Raw genomic sequence first — 17,232 nt, 5'->3', positions numbered from 1 at the left:
CCCGGATTCAATTCCCGACTCAGGCGACTGACTGTGTGGAGTTTGCACATTCTCCCTGTGTCTGCGTGGGTTTCCTCCAGGTGCTCTGGTTTCCTCCCACAGTCCAAAGATGTGCAGGTCAGGTGAATTGGCCATGCTAAATTGCCCCTAGTGTTGGGTGAAGGGGTAGGGGTATGGGTGGGTTGCGCTTCGGCGGATTGGTGTGGACCTGTCGGGTCGAAGGGCCTGTTTCCACACTGTAAGTAACTAATCTAATCTAATCACCCCAAGTGCTGCCTTGCTGAATTTTCCCCACTAAGTCAGAATAATTCTCCATCTATCTGTGTGTTTTTTTGATGCCCGAGATAGTGGGTCACAATTTTCAGTAAACAATCAACTCTGTTGACATTCCAAGAATGTCCCACCTTGTGAGAGATATTAGAACCAGGGCATAGCTGTTTAAAAATCCAGGATCTTATTTGAGATGGAGATGAGGAATAAATGTTTTCTCTCAGTGGATTTATGGATTCTATTCCCCTGAGTTGTGGAGGGATGGTCATTGAATATTTTTAAAGCAGCATAGATTGACTTCCTAATTAGTGAATAATTGAAGGTTGTAGGAGTAGGAAGCAAAATAAAGTTGAGGCCACAATTAGATCAGCCATGATCTTGTTGAATGGTAGAGCAGGGTCAAGGAGCCAAATGGCCAAAACCTGCTTCTAGTCATAAAACTGATCCTTAGCTCTAGTTGTCTAATAATTCCCACTGAATACAGTGGAAAACAAAAAGGCAATAGGATCAGAGGGCTTGCCATGAAACATAATTCTGTAGTAGAGAAGCATTGCAAAGATGTTCAGGAAAGCTGTGAACATAGAGGCTGCTGCAGAATTAAAGATATCAAATAGTTTTTGACATTAATGCTTAAGAATACCTTGAATCATGGAGTATTTTAATTGACTTATAAAGTGAGATTGTAGGTAATGGTCTCCTGTCGAGTATTCATTGCCTTTGCCCAGAGTGTACTGTGAATTAACCCCATTTTCTGAAGTAGCTGCCACGAGGCAAGTTCATGTTCCCAATTTTATTGGGGGTCATTCATGGTGCTATTTCATCACTAATGTGCTATACATTGCTGATGTGCCACTTTGGTATATAGAACCATATCTGTGCAATATTAGCTATTGTTTATGCCCAAATAGACAATCTCTCAGTAAGAAATTGTTCAGCCATTTGAAGTTTGCTTTGTCATTCAGTTTGGTTTAATCTGTACCACAACTCCATTAATTCCCCATGACTCCATATCCCTAGCTATTCCTACTCAACTAGGAGGTCCAAAATTTGATTGTTGGACCATACTGAGTTGGTTGAATTCAGCTTGGCAGCAGTTGGGATGTTGCTGCTGATCTGTGTGTCATGGGTTGGAAAGTGAAAATTCTGACTCTTTTTGTTCTATTCCAAGCCACTGTTTGTTGACCCTGGATATTGAATGCAGATCTGAGCTCAGCTATGACTTTTTCCCCAGTTAAACTGTGTGCCAGCAATTAGGCAAAAGAATAAATAGTGGTCCATTTGGGAGTTCTAATGGATAATCAATGTATCCTGAAAACTTACTTCAGCAAGAGTTGGCACAAGCTGGAGAGGAAGGATGTTTGGACAAAATATGTTTGTATATGAAAGCTAGCAAAACATTGTAATATTTTAGTTACGTATTATGATTCCCTCTAACAGAAATTAAAGCTTTGTGTGTGCATCCCATTCTTGCTGAGCGGATCATCTCAATGCTGAACTACTTTCTCCAGCATTTAGTTGGACCTAAAATGGGGGCCCTTAAGGTGAAGGATTTCAGTGAGTTTGACTTCAAGCCACAACAGTTGGTGTCTGACATTTGCACCATCTATTTGAACTTGGGGTAAGTGACAACAGTTCAACAAGATACAAATTCCAACTTGTAACAAATTGCTTGACTTGTCTCAGGCTTGGAATATGGCGAGTTAATGCCTAATTACAAAAGACTGTCAGGAGGGTTCTGAGAGCTGAGAATGTTGCAAAATACATAACCTGTCATCTAGCACTTTATCCTTGGAAATGTTTAGTCAACATCAGAATTATTACTGCAATTAGGAGTCACGATAGTGGAAAGTACAACAAAATAAGTTTCTCCCCTCTCTCACTTGAAATCCTTTCAGTCTCTTTGCATATATTCCCTTTCAATAACCTGGCTGCTATTTTAACATGCTTTTAAATTATTGCAGTAGTGATTACTTTAAATTGGATAAGCAAGAGTTTCTTTTCATATGAATATCTGTACATTTGAAATGAATGTATAGATGAAATTAAAAGTCAGGCTACTGATTGTCTCCGAAGTTTCATACATTTTACTAGCTGGTTACATATGTGAGAACAGAGCAGAATAAGCAATATTAAACAACAATATTGAAATATAAACAAAGTACTCTGGATGCTGTAAATCTGAAACAATAACAGAAGGCATTGGAATACTGAGCAGATTTTGTAGTAGAGATAGAAACCGTGTTGAATTTCAAGTTGAAAATGATTCCTCAGAGCTGAAGAAGAGTCATATTCAACTTGAAATGTTGAGTCTTCTTTGAGATTGACTTCTGCAGTGTGAGTATTTGCTGTTACCTTCACCATTTTGATTCTGTGTTTGGAATGCCATTGTTTAAATGCACGCACTTGCGTACCATAACATTCCATATCTAAATTTTTATTTTTACTTACTGGGCAAGAATGCAAGTACAATAAACTTACTCGCCCTGTCCTTGATATTTAGGATTGAAGCCAAGTAAAATATTTAGAAATAATTGGCTGCCTTAGCTACTCATTCTAAACTCCTCCCTCATGTTCTTCTATCAGAGTGAAAGAGAGTTTCTGTGCCACTGTACCAAAGGATGGGCGTTCCTATTCCCCAATGTTGTTTGCACAGACTGTGAGGGTGCTGAAGAAGATCAACAAACCAGGCAACATGATCATGGCTTTCAGTGAACTGGCTGATAAAGTAAAGGTATGTCATGACAATGTTGTATGTGATTGTCCCTTTAAGAATGAATCAGGATATCTGACAGAAATAAGAGAACAGCTGATGCCTATTGGATGCATACATCTCAGGGCTGATTTTCAGACTCTTGTGACACAGTGTTGGTGTCCCTATCACTGGGCCAGAAGATTTAGGTTCAAGTCCTGCCTGTTCCTGAAGTATGTACTAACGCCTCTGAACAGGTTGATTTGAAAATATTTAAGGGCTCGCTTTAGGGCTCTTGTGACACAGTGATAATGTCTCTGTCTCTGAGTCCAGAGACTGGGTTCAGGTTCTGCTTGCTCTAGAGGTGTGCAAAAACACCTCCAAGGTTTTTTTTTTAGACTTACTTTAGACTTAGTGTGGAAACAGGCCCTTCGGCCCAACAAGTCCACACCGACCCGCCGAAGCGCAACCCACCCATACCCCTACATTTACCCCTTACCTAACACTACGGGCAATTTAGCTTGGCCAATTCACCTGACCCGCACATCTTTGGACTGTGGGAGGAAACCGGAGCACCCGGAGGAAACCCACGCAGACACGGGGAGAATGTGCAAACTCCACACAACCTCTGATAAGGTTGATTAGAAAATCAGCTCTCAGATTTTCTGTAATGGGGAAGTTGGTTAGGAAGAGGAGAGAGAAGGCTGGTGGTTGAGAAATAAGCAATGTAAATAAACAGTTATGTAAAACAGACTGACTCCAACTTAAAGTCAGAGAGATGTACAGCACGAAACAGATCCTTCGATCCAACTCATCCATATCCCAAACTAATCTAGTTCCATTTGCCAGCACTTGGCCCATATCCTTCTAAACCGTTCCTAATCATATAACCATCCAGATGCCTTTTAAATGTTGCAATTATATCAGCCTCTACCACTTCCTCTGGCAGCTCATTCCACACACGCACCACCCTCTGTGTGAAAAAGCTACCTGTTAGGTCCCTTTTATATCTTTCCCCTCTCACCCTCAATCTATGCCCTTTAGTTTGGACTCCCCCCAACCCAGGGAAAAGAATTTGTCTATTTATCCTATCCATTCCCCTCATGATTTTATAAAGCTCTATAAGGTCATCCCTCAGCCTCCGACACTCCAGGGAAAACAGCCCCAGCCTGTTCAACCTCTTGCTATAGTTCAAGTCCTCCAACCCTGGCAACATCCTTGTAAATCTTTTCTGAACCCTTTCCAGTTTCACAACATCATTCTGATAGGAAGGAGACGAGAATTGCATGCAGTATTCCAAAGTGGCCTAACCAATGTCCTGTACATGACCTCCCAACTCCTGTACTCAATACTCTGACCAATAAAGGAAAGCATACCAAACGCCTTCTTCACTATCCTATCTGCCTGCCACTCTACTTTCAAGGAACTTTGAACCTGCACTCCAAAGTCTCTTTGTTCAGCAACACTCCCTAGAACCTTACCATTAAGAGTTTAAGTCCTGCTAAGATTTGATTTCCCCCAAAATGCCGCACCTTGCATTTACCTAAATTAAACTCCATCTGCCACTTCTCAGCCCATTCGTCCATCTGATTAAGATCCCGTTACTAACTGTACCTCTTATGCCCACATCCAAATCATTTATATAAATGACGAAAAGTAGTGGACCCAGCACCGATCCTTGTGGCACTCCACTGGTCACAGGCCTCCACTGAAAAACAACTCTCCACCACCACCTTGTGTCTTCTACCTTTGAGCCAGTTCTGTGTCCAAATGGCTAGTTCTCCTTGTAATGAGATCTAACCTTGCTGACCACTCTCCCTTTGGAAACCTTGTTGAACGCCTTACTGAGGTCCACATAGATCACGTCCACCGCTCTGCCCTAATCAATCTCTTTGTTACTTCTTCAAAAAAACTCAATAACTCAAATGATTTCCCACGCACAAAGCCATGTTGATGATCCATAATCAGTCCTTGCCTTTCCAAATACATGTACATCCTGTCCCTCAGGATTCCCTTCAACAACTTGCCCACCACCGATGTCAGGCTCACTTGTCTATAGTTCCCTGGCTTGTCCTTACCACCCTTTTTAAACTGTGGCACCACGTTAGCCAACCTCCAGTCTTCCGGCACTATCGATGATACAAATATCTCAGCAAGAGGCCCAGCAATCATTTCCCTAGCTTTCCACAGAGTTCTAGAGTACACCTGATCAGGTCCTGGGGATTTATCCACCTTTATGCCTTTCAGGACATCCAGCGCTTCCTCCTCTGTAATATGGGCATTTTTTCAAGATGTCACCATCTACTTAACCACATTCTGTATCTTCCATGTCCTTCTCCATAGTAAACACTAATGCAAAATACGTGTTTGGTATCTCCCCCATCTCCTGCGGCTCCACACAAAGGCTGCTTTGTTGATCTTTGAGGTGCCCTATTCTCTCCCTAGTTATCCTTTTGTTCTTAATGCATTTGTAAAAATCCTTTGGGTTCTCCTTAACCCTATTTGCCAAAGCTGTCTCATGCCCCTTTCTTGCCCTCCTGATTTCCCTCTTAAATATACTCCTATTGCCTTTATACTCTTCTAAGAATTCACTTGATCTATCCTGTCTATACCTGACATGTGCTTCCTTCTTTTTCTTAACCAAACCCTCAATTTCACTGGTCTTCCTGCTTTAGTAAATGGATACCAGCAGTATGTCATGGGTAATTCCTTGACTTTACTGCCACTCAGTAGAAATGGCACCGAAATTTCCAGAGGGCACAATGTCTGAATGAAAGAGCATATTACAGGCCTCATTGACATTACTATGAGAAACTGTATTACCAGCCCCACCATGGTATACTTGCATCAGGAGTCAGCTTCAATTTTTCACCCCACAAATTAATATTTTACTTACCAGTACTTTATAACTGTGTGCAAGGGGTCAAACAAGCAGTACAAGTTGTGTTTAAGGCAGTGTTTAAGATGCACTCACTCTGTGTCACATGCTAATGGCATTTTAAAGTCACAGCCACTTGTGCTTGACTTCACTATTTGGGATTTTTTGAGGCTTTAAAGTACATAGACATCAACATCTTTGGTAAGTCCTTCCTTGATGTCGCTAGGTGTGGAGCTCCAAATGAAGTTGTCTTTGAGCAGTGCCTTAGTTCATGACTGTTTAAGATGCCATTCTTGACCGCAGCTAACACTGACGCTCTGCCAATCAGTCTTTTGCAGACCTGCAACAGCAGGAAGAGGAAACATTCGTTGATGCACCAGATGAATTCCTGGATCCAATAATGAGCACAGTGATGACTGACCCAGTTATACTGCCCTCCTCCCGGGTAACAGTTGACCGGTCAACCATAGCTAGGCATCTCCTCAGGTAAGATATGTGGGTGCAAAGAAGAAAGTAAACTGCAGCACTGACAGTCTGCAGTTGAAGTACATTCGACTGGCGAGCACTTGCTGTTACGGATGAGACCCCATACGGGAGTGTATAGGTATTACTTTTAAAGATCTGCCACATGAATTAGATTAGATTACTTGCAGTGTGGAAACAGGCCCTTCGGCCCAACAAGTCCACACCGACCCGCCGAAGCGCAACCCACCCATACCCTTACATTTACCCCTTACCTAACACTACGGGCAATTTAGCATGGCCAATTCACCTGACCCGCACATCTTTGGACTGTGGGAGGAAACCGGAGCACCCGGAGGAAACCCACGCAGACACGGGGAGAACGTGCAAACTCCACACAGTCAATCGCCTGAGTCGGGAATTGAACCCGGGTCTCAGGCGCTGTGAGGCAGCAGTGCTAACCACTGTGCCACCGTGCCGCCCACAATGTTTGCTAGTACTTATGAACAGCTGTTTTGTTCTGTGTTGCATACAGATCATCTTATGAAAATACTCGGATGGAACTTATTCACAACCCAGGGGCTGCCTATATATCACTGATGGCAGTGAATATTATTTGCATTATTTACTGTCTTTGTATTGTAAATCCACCCACATCACTAATTCCGACTTCTGTTCTGTTTTGCTTCAGTGACCAGACCGACCCATTCAATCGTAGTCCACTCACAATGGATCAGATCAAAGCAAACTCAGAAATGCGAGAGAAAATTCAGCAGTGGTTGGCAGAAAGGAAACGACAGAAGGATCAAAACGGGCAGATCTACGAGTGAAAACCAGAAACAGCAAACAGAGAATATATGGGACATTCACTGCTGTCTATATGTGCCTGCTGTAGCAGACTATCCAGGGACTCTATCTTAATGGCATATCTTAATTCATCATTGAAATCCCTGTTCATTATCGAACAAAGTAATGGAATGCTATTGTCGTAACTGTGCAGGAGGTTGGTCCAGCACAGTCCCATTTTTGCTCTTAAGCAGCCAGCTGCCAACGTTAGCTCCTTGAATTCAGTACATTCTTACTTATGTAGCTGATTGACCGTTTGAATTGAGAAGATCTGTTAAAATAAGTCTACTGAGTGAGAGAAGGAACCACTGCATATTTTAAAGTTGGTAAATGTTTAGTGGCTTTGAAATTGTGTTGTGCTGTATTAAGATGCAAGCACTTCACCTGTTTGGACAAAGTTCCATTTTGCTGCTGTTTTAGCGGATGCCTTAATGTGCTTATTCTTAATGGCTTAAAAACTTCACCTAAATGGCAGATAAAGAAATTTGGTACACTACTGTAGCACAGCATAATTCCCAAGCCTGGAGTTTTCATTGTAAAAGTCTCAGAACCACCTTTTAGAGGCACTGACTGGGCACTATTGCTAATTCAGCTATCTGGCTAAAATGACTTGAAAAGTTCTGTGTGAAATTGGAAACAGCTAATGTGTTGGTGATCTGAGACGCAGATGTGTTGGTGCGCAAAGTCCCTGTAATCATTATGCATGCACCAAGACCAGAACTATTGTGTTATTGCAATGACACTACTCGGCAATGAGTACTAAACAGAAAACTGGTAACTTCTGTTGTGTCACTAATTCTGTATTGAATCTTGCATGCCAGAAGCTTGCGTTAGTGAAGTTTCTGAAATGTCTGGTCCATTAAGATTTCTATAGGTGCTATTCACAACGCCAGTTGTGACAGGGAGATCTGCACATGTTGATATTTTCCAATACATCTGCAAGTATTGCCACACCTTTGGGAGCCAAGATCCCTTCTCCCATTGTCTGTTAGTGACATCAAGGAAACCAGAACATTAGAGGAGAGTTTTTACTTTTTGTTTTACATATCAACGATAGAACTGGTATGTAAGTCCAGAAACAGATGTACAGGATACAGAGTAGCATTCTTAGCAACAGCAACAAAAGCTGTGCTTTAGCCTCTCACAACTCAGTGATTTTTACACAGCCCCTAGAATCTTGGATATCTGATTGGATATCTAATGTGCTGAAACAGAAGACTCTAAACAATTTATGTTGGCTATTTTTGCCTTACAAGGAGTATTGTAGATTTTTTTTCTTGAATTCCCAAAGACTGCACAACAAAAAGCAAAGGCTTACTGTGTGTCTATAACAGAATTTCAACACAGTCTTATAGAAAGCACTGTCCATGTGCAACAGTATGATTTTTGAAGATCTTTGTTTCTTCTTTTTCTCTATCTTTCTCCTCCAAGATAGTACAATCTTTTAGGTCAGTATCAGTCAATACTTGCCTGTATTTCTGAATCTTAGGTTCACTGGCAGCCTGCTTTTCCTAACGCAGCTGCGAATGGATATTAGATAAGCATTGTGTAAGTTTGAACTGGGGTGATCAAACAATACTTGTACAGGCGTGATGTAAAATATGATGTCAGGGATAAGGACACCCAGGTTTATGGAAATCAGTAGTCATTTGACAATTAAAAACTTGAGTATTACTTTAAAGGGACACATTTGTCAAAGCTTTTCTCTTGTACTTATCAGGACAATTCAGAAGAAATTCCAAAGTAAAGGGAAAACAGCAGTATAATCAGAATGATTAGTTGGAAAATGAGTTCTAAATTGTTGTGGTGTTGACTGTGAAGAATATACCAGTTAATGTTTGACATTTAATTATTGTGCTTTGTTTTAAACAAGGCAGGTCGATTCTGATTGACTTAAGAAAGGAACCAGAGAATGACTGTCACTTACTTTGTTGTATTGAAACAGGTTTTGTGTGTGGTTTGTGCACCTTCTTTCAGTCTACAAAGGAGAGGCTCCTCTGCATTACCAGCTGCAGATTCCAGTATATACTGTATTGCTGTACTGCGAGCCTAACTAGCTCTGTTCCTTATCGATGAAAAAAACACCAACCCACACTGCTTCTGTTTCAGAGCAACAAAACACGTGACTGCCATTCTCTGGTTCATTTCTCAGGGCAATGTCTTGACCAATCAGAGTCAACCTGCCTTGTTTAAAATTTAAGTAAAGCTTGAGTTGGTAAAAAAATGTCAGCCATCATTAAATGGTATATTCCCCATGGTAATGCCTCAACCAATCAGAGTCTATGTGTTGACCAATCATCATCTTCCTCCCACACAATATAAATGTTGTTTTCCCTTTCCTTCGGTATTTCTTGCCAATTGTCCTGATGAGTCCAAGGTGAAAGCTTTAACAAAGTATCTTTCTTTTCAGCAATACTCAAGTTGATGGAAACTAGTAAATGGTAGCAATTAGAAAGTATTTTAAAACTATGTGAGGATAAGCTGTTGCTTTATTTTTCAGGTGGCAGCGACTCAGGGGATATTCCATGAGCAGTGAATCTAAAGGAATGGTAATAGGCATTTCATGTATTCAGTGTTCTTCTGTCTTCCGAAATGTGCTGTAGTTTTTTAACTTGATGAGAGTGTCATCAAATAGTAGCACTTGCAACAAAACATTTCTTTTAATAAAATAAGTTTTTGAATAACTGGTACTTGACTGGTGTCCAGTGCAGTTTGAGGCAGAGTAATGTTTCTGATTTCTGGCAGGTTTCAAAAACCTTTGACCCTATCTTGTTCTTTGAACTTTCAAGTGAGGCCATTTGCATTAACCTTAAATTTGTTTCATTTGGAAAGTGTCCATTTCTTATACCCTCTTGTGTTGGCACCTTTAAATCCAGTGCCTCGCCGATTGGCCTCCGGTCCCATTTAGTTGGAACGCAGAACTCTCCAAATCTCTGAACCATTTGAGGAATGTTATTGGGAACTTTCCTTCAGCCCTTCCTTTGTATCGATCAAAATGCTTTGTCTCCTGTTTTTCTACAGATATTTGCAGAAAGATGCTAATTGGTGGAAATGGAAGAGGAATAGAAATTAATTGTTTAATTTGTTGCTCTTTTCAGCTGCAGAGGAACTTAATGGTGGACTAAGAGATTACCTTTGCTACCTTGTCAAAGTGAACAATCACATTTTATTCTTTCCCACCTGGTACAGCACTGCTGTAATATTGAAGCAATGCAGTTGAAATTAGTACTGATAACTTAATCAACAAGCTAACTAGACATGAAACCCTTTTCCATCTATCATTTAAAGCTTTGTGGTGTGTACCTCCATGGTATCACACTGTGACAGTGGATGTTAAACATTTTTTTCATATGATCCAAGAACATTACATTGACCTCCTTGACTTGTACTGGAAATGTTTGATTTCTCCTTGTTTGGAGCTGCAAGACTTGAACACTTGTAAAGAATGTTTTAAAGGAAGTTTATTCACAAATTATAAGAAGTTACTTGTTTTGAAGGTCTGAAATTTATGGAATTTCAGCTAAACGTATTTTCACCTCTCCTCTTTGTTAACCATCCTGGCTGTCCTAGCAAGTCTGGCACCCCTATAGCCTTGACATGATGCTGAATGAGGGAATTAAAGCTCCAAAGTGTGACTTCATATTACTTGGCTACATTGGTGTCTAGATTTTGCTATCCTATCTCTCCCATAAAGGCTGACAGAACAGGCTGTGTGCAGGAGTCTGCTGGGCACCACCTTCGTTATTCAAAAGAGAAAAAAACTATTGATTCAGCACCTCAGTAAATCTTGAAACCAGTCTTGGTTCCTTTGCACATGTTGGGATGCATGCACGAAGATGTTTATATTTTGCTTCTGTACTTAGAATTCATAAATTGAAGCCAGTGTACATTTTAAAAATATTCAAGATTAAACGTACAAAGGAGATCAATATTATCTCTTTTTTTTTATAAAAGAAAAGCTGGTTTTCTTTGTGCTTCTTTACTGATTCTTCTCCTCCTCACCCCAAGCACCATTCATCCCCTTCACTAGTCACATTGAGTAAGAGCATGGTATTGCCTTTGCTGGTATTGAAATTAACAGCTGTGAAGGTACACTGCAGCTGTTGTGTCCTCTCTTTTGTAACATCTGTACACAGTGTTCCTCTTCCATTGGGGAAGCCATTCCACAAGGAGATTATTGAAACCTACCACGGATGAGAGAGCTTCAAGCATTTGAAACATGGTGTGCCTCTTGCCACATCTGATTTCCTGGGGGAGTATGACATTGGCTGGACAATGACCTACTTGCAGGCTGTGCTAGGTTTTATTCTTTTGACATATCTTCATTAACAAGCTTTAGGTTCACCAGGAACCCACCCAATATTTATTAGATTTTCTTTAAAACAGTCTTTCGAGTAGCTAGATACAATGTGGAGCACTTCAAAGTTTTTCAACAGTTCCTCAACCTTCAAGCAAGTAAATCTGTTAATATAGCTAGTTATTTATTACTGCACTTGTTGCTTTACATTTCATTGTTATTTTGTGTTAAACACACTGTTGATACTACAGTTGTTGATCTTGAGGAAGAACACTCAAAAGATTTTTTGCAAAGTGAAGAAATAACTTAATGCAAAGGCGATCAGATTTCAAGACACATGGGCATGCTGCAGCTGAAAAATGGCCAAACATATTATTGACTAGCGTGAGAAACTAGATTTATGACAAAAGGATCCCTGTACTCCCCTAGTGTAGTTTAATCAATTATGGGTGACTTCAGCCCTGCAGCACTAGGCAATCACAAACTTTTTAAAGTTAATAGGAAGCTTTTTTGTATATTTGTTTCTTTCATCTCTGCCCCCTTTCCATAAAAGTGGGAATAGTGTAACCAACTTAATGTCCCAATACCCCACCCTCACAACTTATACCCCCATACACCAAGCTTGAAGTCCGTTCGCTCTGTACTTGTGGGCTTGAAGGGCAGGGGTGCCAATTTATCTGTGGTCGCTTGTTTAAAATGTTGGATAAAGTACATGCTTGTCCTTCTCTTCCCCAATCTCATTTCTGTTGGATTAAAACTGGGAAAGGTGTATTGGACAATTGCCTATTTTACAAAATCAAAATTTTATTTCCAGACTCTTCATGTCCATTGAGGTGTCCTAAGTGGTGCATTTTTTTTTACTTGAACTTTCCTCGAGGGCTTTGTTGTATAAAACGTGGATATGTGTTCATAAATAGAGAGTGACGGCCCTCAACTTCTTTAAGCTGGTGTAAAATTGCAGAGAAGCAGCATGGGGATTCTGTTGTTGCTTCACTTTACTGTAATTTACTTTTTTTTTCTGAAGCTACTGTTGAACTTTATGATGCTTTGGACATGTCGTCCTGTGTAATCCAAGCACTATATCCACTGCTGTGCCGAGTCCTCCTGACTGAGACCAGAGAGAGAAATTGTTTGGAGTTCCTTGCTTGCAAGTTACTCTGGCAGTGTGTGGGAATACCCAAATGGTACAAGTGGGAAATTAAATGGGCAAAGTTTCAGTGGAAACAGGTTCTACACAGAATATTCTGTAATTTTACATTCAAGAGCTTGTTACCAAAAGATGAAATTCTGCCAAATTGTGTTGCTACATGTTGCAAAAAGAATTCTCTCAAAAAGTGAACACAAGCCAACTTGTGATCATTTGCATTCTAGTAAATGGCCTGAAGTTGTTTGCTGTATATAAAAATCTTGTCTTTCTAAGACACTGCCCCCCCCCCCCCCCCCCCCCCCCCCCCCCCCAAATGTCAGCTTATGACTGTAAAGTAACGAGATTTCCTTTCAAGCATTCTCTCATTTTTTAATCCTAATCAACTGTGATGCGCTTTGTTTGGCACTGAATTTATCCCTTGTACTTAATGAGCTGGCAAGGCATGACACAATTGTATACGAAGATAGTCCTGACATTTGTCCGGACCTGCAAAAGCAGTTTTTGCTATAGTTTTAATAGTTATTTAGTTATTCTGAAACGGGTCGTTGTTGGATGATCAATGATATTTTTTTAAAATAGGATTATTTCTCCAGGTGCACATGTCCAAGAAAACAAATGGAACACAAGTTTCCAAAGACAATTAACATTCCATCTTGATTTCTAATGTTTCAACTATTTAACAATCTGGTACAATAACACCTCTGAAGCACAGATAATCAATCTAGGCTTTGATGTTTGTTAAACTGCATTAAAGAATAAATAAATAGTGTTAAGTTCAAAGATCTGATGTGTTTCTTAGATTGACCCATAGCTCCACACCTAAAAAATGGGTAATTTTCATCCAAAATGGCAAATCCTAATCTCTACAGAAGGCAGTGCTGGAGTGTATCTTAACTAGTGCCATGTTGTAAACTCATCCTGAATGTGTATTTGGAACTACGGATCATGCAGCATTTCTCTGAGCTGTGTTTGTCCACCAGTCTCATAGCATAACCATCTTCTCTTATCTATTGAGTCACCTGCTTTGATGCCTTACATGATTATTCAAAATATAGTTTTCCATGATTAAATTATCAGTTCACTGGTTTATGAGAAGATAATATTTGTTTTACTGACACTGTTCTGAGACAGTGCACAATGCATTAGTTATTCCTAACCTTGTAATAATCTTTTTACATAGAAAATAAATACGTTAAAAATAGAAACAATATTAAAATGGCTACTGTGCATTTTTATCCCTATGGATTGGATATAGGGGGAAAAAAAGGTGTGCTTCAAATCCTGATTCCTTGTGGGATTTATGCATTCCTCTGTCCCAGTATAGGGAGGGGTGACTATTCAGGGAGAAAGTGAGGACTGCAGATGCTGGAGATCAGAGCTGAAAATGTGTTGCTGGAAAAGCGCAGCAGGTCAGGCAGCATCCAAGGAGCAGGAGAATCGATGTTTCGGGCATGAAACGTCGAATCTCCTGCTCCTTGGATGCTGCCTGACCAGGGGTGACAACTCACCCTGTTAAAATTACTTTTTAAGTACTGCTGCATCAGGTGTAGTTTCAACTCTGCAGATTTGATGTAGACTGACATATTGATGCAGTACTGAGGAGGTGCTACACTGTCAGAGGTGCGTTATTTCAGGTGGACATTTAAAGATTTCATGGCACGATTCATGAAAGAGGTAGGATTTATCTGGTATTGAAATGTCAATCAAGCAGTTTATTTCTGCTGTTTGTAGTACCAACAATATAGAACACAGCATGGGGAACACTTATTTCAATTTCCTCCCCATCTTCCCTGAAAACGTGAACTTGCACTTCAGTCAATAATTTATCATTTGCCAAGCTCTGCAGGATTCCCAGAGGTGATAAGAATTGCATAAATGCAGATTCTACCTTCACCTCGTGAAATGTGGATCGACTTGTGCTGATGTCTGTCAAGTATCTTGCCCAGTACTCTTCCTTCATGTGAACCTAAAATCATTTGCAATATAAAATATATATATTTGATCCAACTGGGTCCACGCTTATATCTTAGGCGAAAATGAGGACTGCAGATGCTGGAGATTAGAGTCAAGATAAAAATGGTGCTGGAAAGGCACAGCATCCGAGGAGCAGGAAGATCAACGCTTCAGGCAGGAGCCCTTCATAAGCCACCCTGCCCCCTGTAAAAACGCCATCCCATATTCCCAATTCCTTCGTCTCCGCCGCATCTGCTCCCAGGAGGACCAATTCCAACACCGCACAACCCAGATGGCCTCCTTCTTCAAGGACCGCAGATTCCCCCCAGACGTGATCGACGATGCCCTCCACCGCATCTCCTCCACTTCCCGCTCCTCCGCCCTTGAGCCCCGCTCCTCCAACCGCCACCAAGACAGAACCCCACTGGTTCTCACCTACCACCCCACCAACCTGCGCATACAACGTATTATCCGCCGCCATTTCCGCCACCTCCAAACGGACCCCACCACCAAGGATATATTTCCCTCCCCTCCCCTATCAGCGTTCCGCAAGGACCACTCCCTTCGTGACTCCCTTGTCAGATCCACACCCCCCACCAACCCAACCTCCACCCCCGGCACCTTCCCCTGCAACCGCAGGAAATGTAAAACTTGCGCCCACACCTCCACACTCACTTCCCTCCAAGGCCCCAAGGGATCCTTCCATATCCGCCACAAGTTCACCTGTACCTCCACACACATCATCTATTGCATCCGCTGCACCCGATGTGGCCTCCTCTATATTGGTGAGACAGGCCGCTTACTTGCGGAACGCTTCAGAGAACACCTCTGGGCCGCCCGAACCAACCAACCCAATCACCCCGTGGCTCAACACTTTAACTCCCCCTCCCACTCCACCGAGGACATGCAGGTCCTTGGACTCCTCCACCGGCAGAACACAACTACACGACGGCTGGAGGAGGAGCGCCTCATCTTCCGCCTGGGAACCCTCCAACCACAAGGTATGAATTCAGATTTCTCCAGCTTCCTCATTTCCCCTCCCCCCACCTTGTCTCAGTCGGTTCCCTCAACTCAGCACCGCCCTCCTAACCTGCAATCCTCTTCCTGACCTCTCCGCCCCCACCCCACGCCGGCCGATCACCCTCACCTTGACCTCCTTCCACCTATCCCACCTCCATCGCCCCTCCCCCTAGTCCCTCCTCCCTACCTTTTATCTCAGCCGGCTTGGCTCTCTCTCTCTTATTCCTGATGAAGGGCTTATGCTCGAAACGTCGAATTCTCTATTCCTGAGGTGCTGCCTAACCTGCTGTGCTTTGACCAGCAACACATTTGCAGCGTTTATGCTTATGTCTTGCCCAATTTGTACCTCCCCTCATCCTTCTAACTGTACATATGTAATATTCAAGCCCAGACAACCTAATCCTGGACATGTGCCTTCAGCTGCACATTTCAGATTGAAAGACGTGTTAGATGGACAGATGTGTCTTAATTTATAAGATGCTTGACAGCCTGATTATGCAACCCCAAATTAATTCAATCCTATACCTTGACAACTTGGCAGCCAGTGGGGACTCCTGCCAGTGATTTGACATCAGCGCAGGATTTCACGGTGGTATAGCAGGTGGGCTTGAACTTTGGCCTCTGCTGATTTGCACACTTTTCCACCAAGAGTGGGTGAATAGTGGCTGGCAACAGGAATCCAAGGACACTAACCTGAGGAACTACTGTAATGATGTCTTAGACAACTGATCTCCAATCAACACAACCATCTTTTATGTGTTATGTATGACTCCAACTGGCAGAGTTTTCCTCCTGATTCCTATTGACTTCAGAAATGTAGAAATTAAGCACGAGTAAGCCATTTGGCCCTTCAAATCTGCTATGTCTCTCTAGTTTTGCTAGGACTCATTGATGCCACATGCAGTCAAATACAGTTTTGGTGTCAAGGCCAGTCACTCTTATCTCACCTCTGGAATTCAACTCTTTTGTCCATGTTTGAACCAAGGCTGGAATGATATCAGGAGCTGAGTGGCTCTGGCAGAATTCAAATTGGGCATGTGTGAGCAGATTATTGCTAAATAAGTACTGTTGATGACACCTTCCACCCATCACTTTACTGATAATTTAGAGTGGGCTGCTGGGGCAGTAATCGTGTGTTGGATTTGTCCATTTTATTTGTATAAATAGACCTACATTGTTAGCTAAATACCAATTTTATAGCTGTACTGGAACTGTTTGGCCAGGAATGTGGCAAACTCTGGAGTAGATGTCTTCAGTGCTATTGCCGGAATATTGTCAGGACCCATTGCGTTTGCAATATCCAGTACCTCCACCTGTTCCTTGATATCACATTGAATTGTAGATTAGGATTAAAATATTTAGAATTGCATTTAAAGTTATTTAAATTTACTTAAAGATCTCCTTAATGTCATTTAACTCATTTTATTTAAAGTTGTAAAGGAAATTAAATTTATTTTAGTTATACTGAAGTCTTAAAGTGTTGAATCGTGTTTAAAGTAATATTTAAAGTGACATTTATCTGTTTAATAATGTTCACTGGGAGTTGTACTGTATTGAGTAGGAAGTTGAACAGAGCTAAATGGGATAGGTGTCTATAAAGCTGCCTGCTTGCTCAGTAATGCTCGGAGGACCCCGGGTGGATATTGTGGAGTCAGGCAGTGATCTGGGCT

The 17,232-nt window shown here is 41.6% G+C and overlaps 1 protein-coding gene across 1 annotated transcript in view; it reads left to right on the top strand.

The window, feature by feature from the left end:
* The window catches only part of ube4a (ubiquitination factor E4A (UFD2 homolog, yeast)), a 55,495-nt gene extending 48,363 nt beyond the window's left edge, over positions 1-7,132 (top strand). Inside the window, exons 17-20 of the mRNA XM_060846646.1 lie at positions 1,708-1,888; positions 2,854-3,001; positions 6,166-6,323; positions 6,991-7,132. Coding sequence (XP_060702629.1) covers positions 1,708-1,888; positions 2,854-3,001; positions 6,166-6,323; positions 6,991-7,129 — 626 coding nt within the window. The 3' untranslated portion in view covers positions 7,130-7,132. The remainder of the gene's footprint in view (positions 1-1,707; positions 1,889-2,853; positions 3,002-6,165; positions 6,324-6,990) is intronic.
* The last annotated feature ends 10,100 nt before the right edge of the window (positions 7,133-17,232 follow it).

Source organism: Hemiscyllium ocellatum, chromosome 29 (genome assembly GCF_020745735.1).
Source record: "Hemiscyllium ocellatum isolate sHemOce1 chromosome 29, sHemOce1.pat.X.cur, whole genome shotgun sequence".
NCBI classification, from domain to species: domain Eukaryota; kingdom Metazoa; phylum Chordata; class Chondrichthyes; order Orectolobiformes; family Hemiscylliidae; genus Hemiscyllium; species Hemiscyllium ocellatum.
The sequence above is the reverse complement of the archived record's forward strand: the minus strand, read 5'-3'. Positions and strand labels throughout refer to the sequence as shown.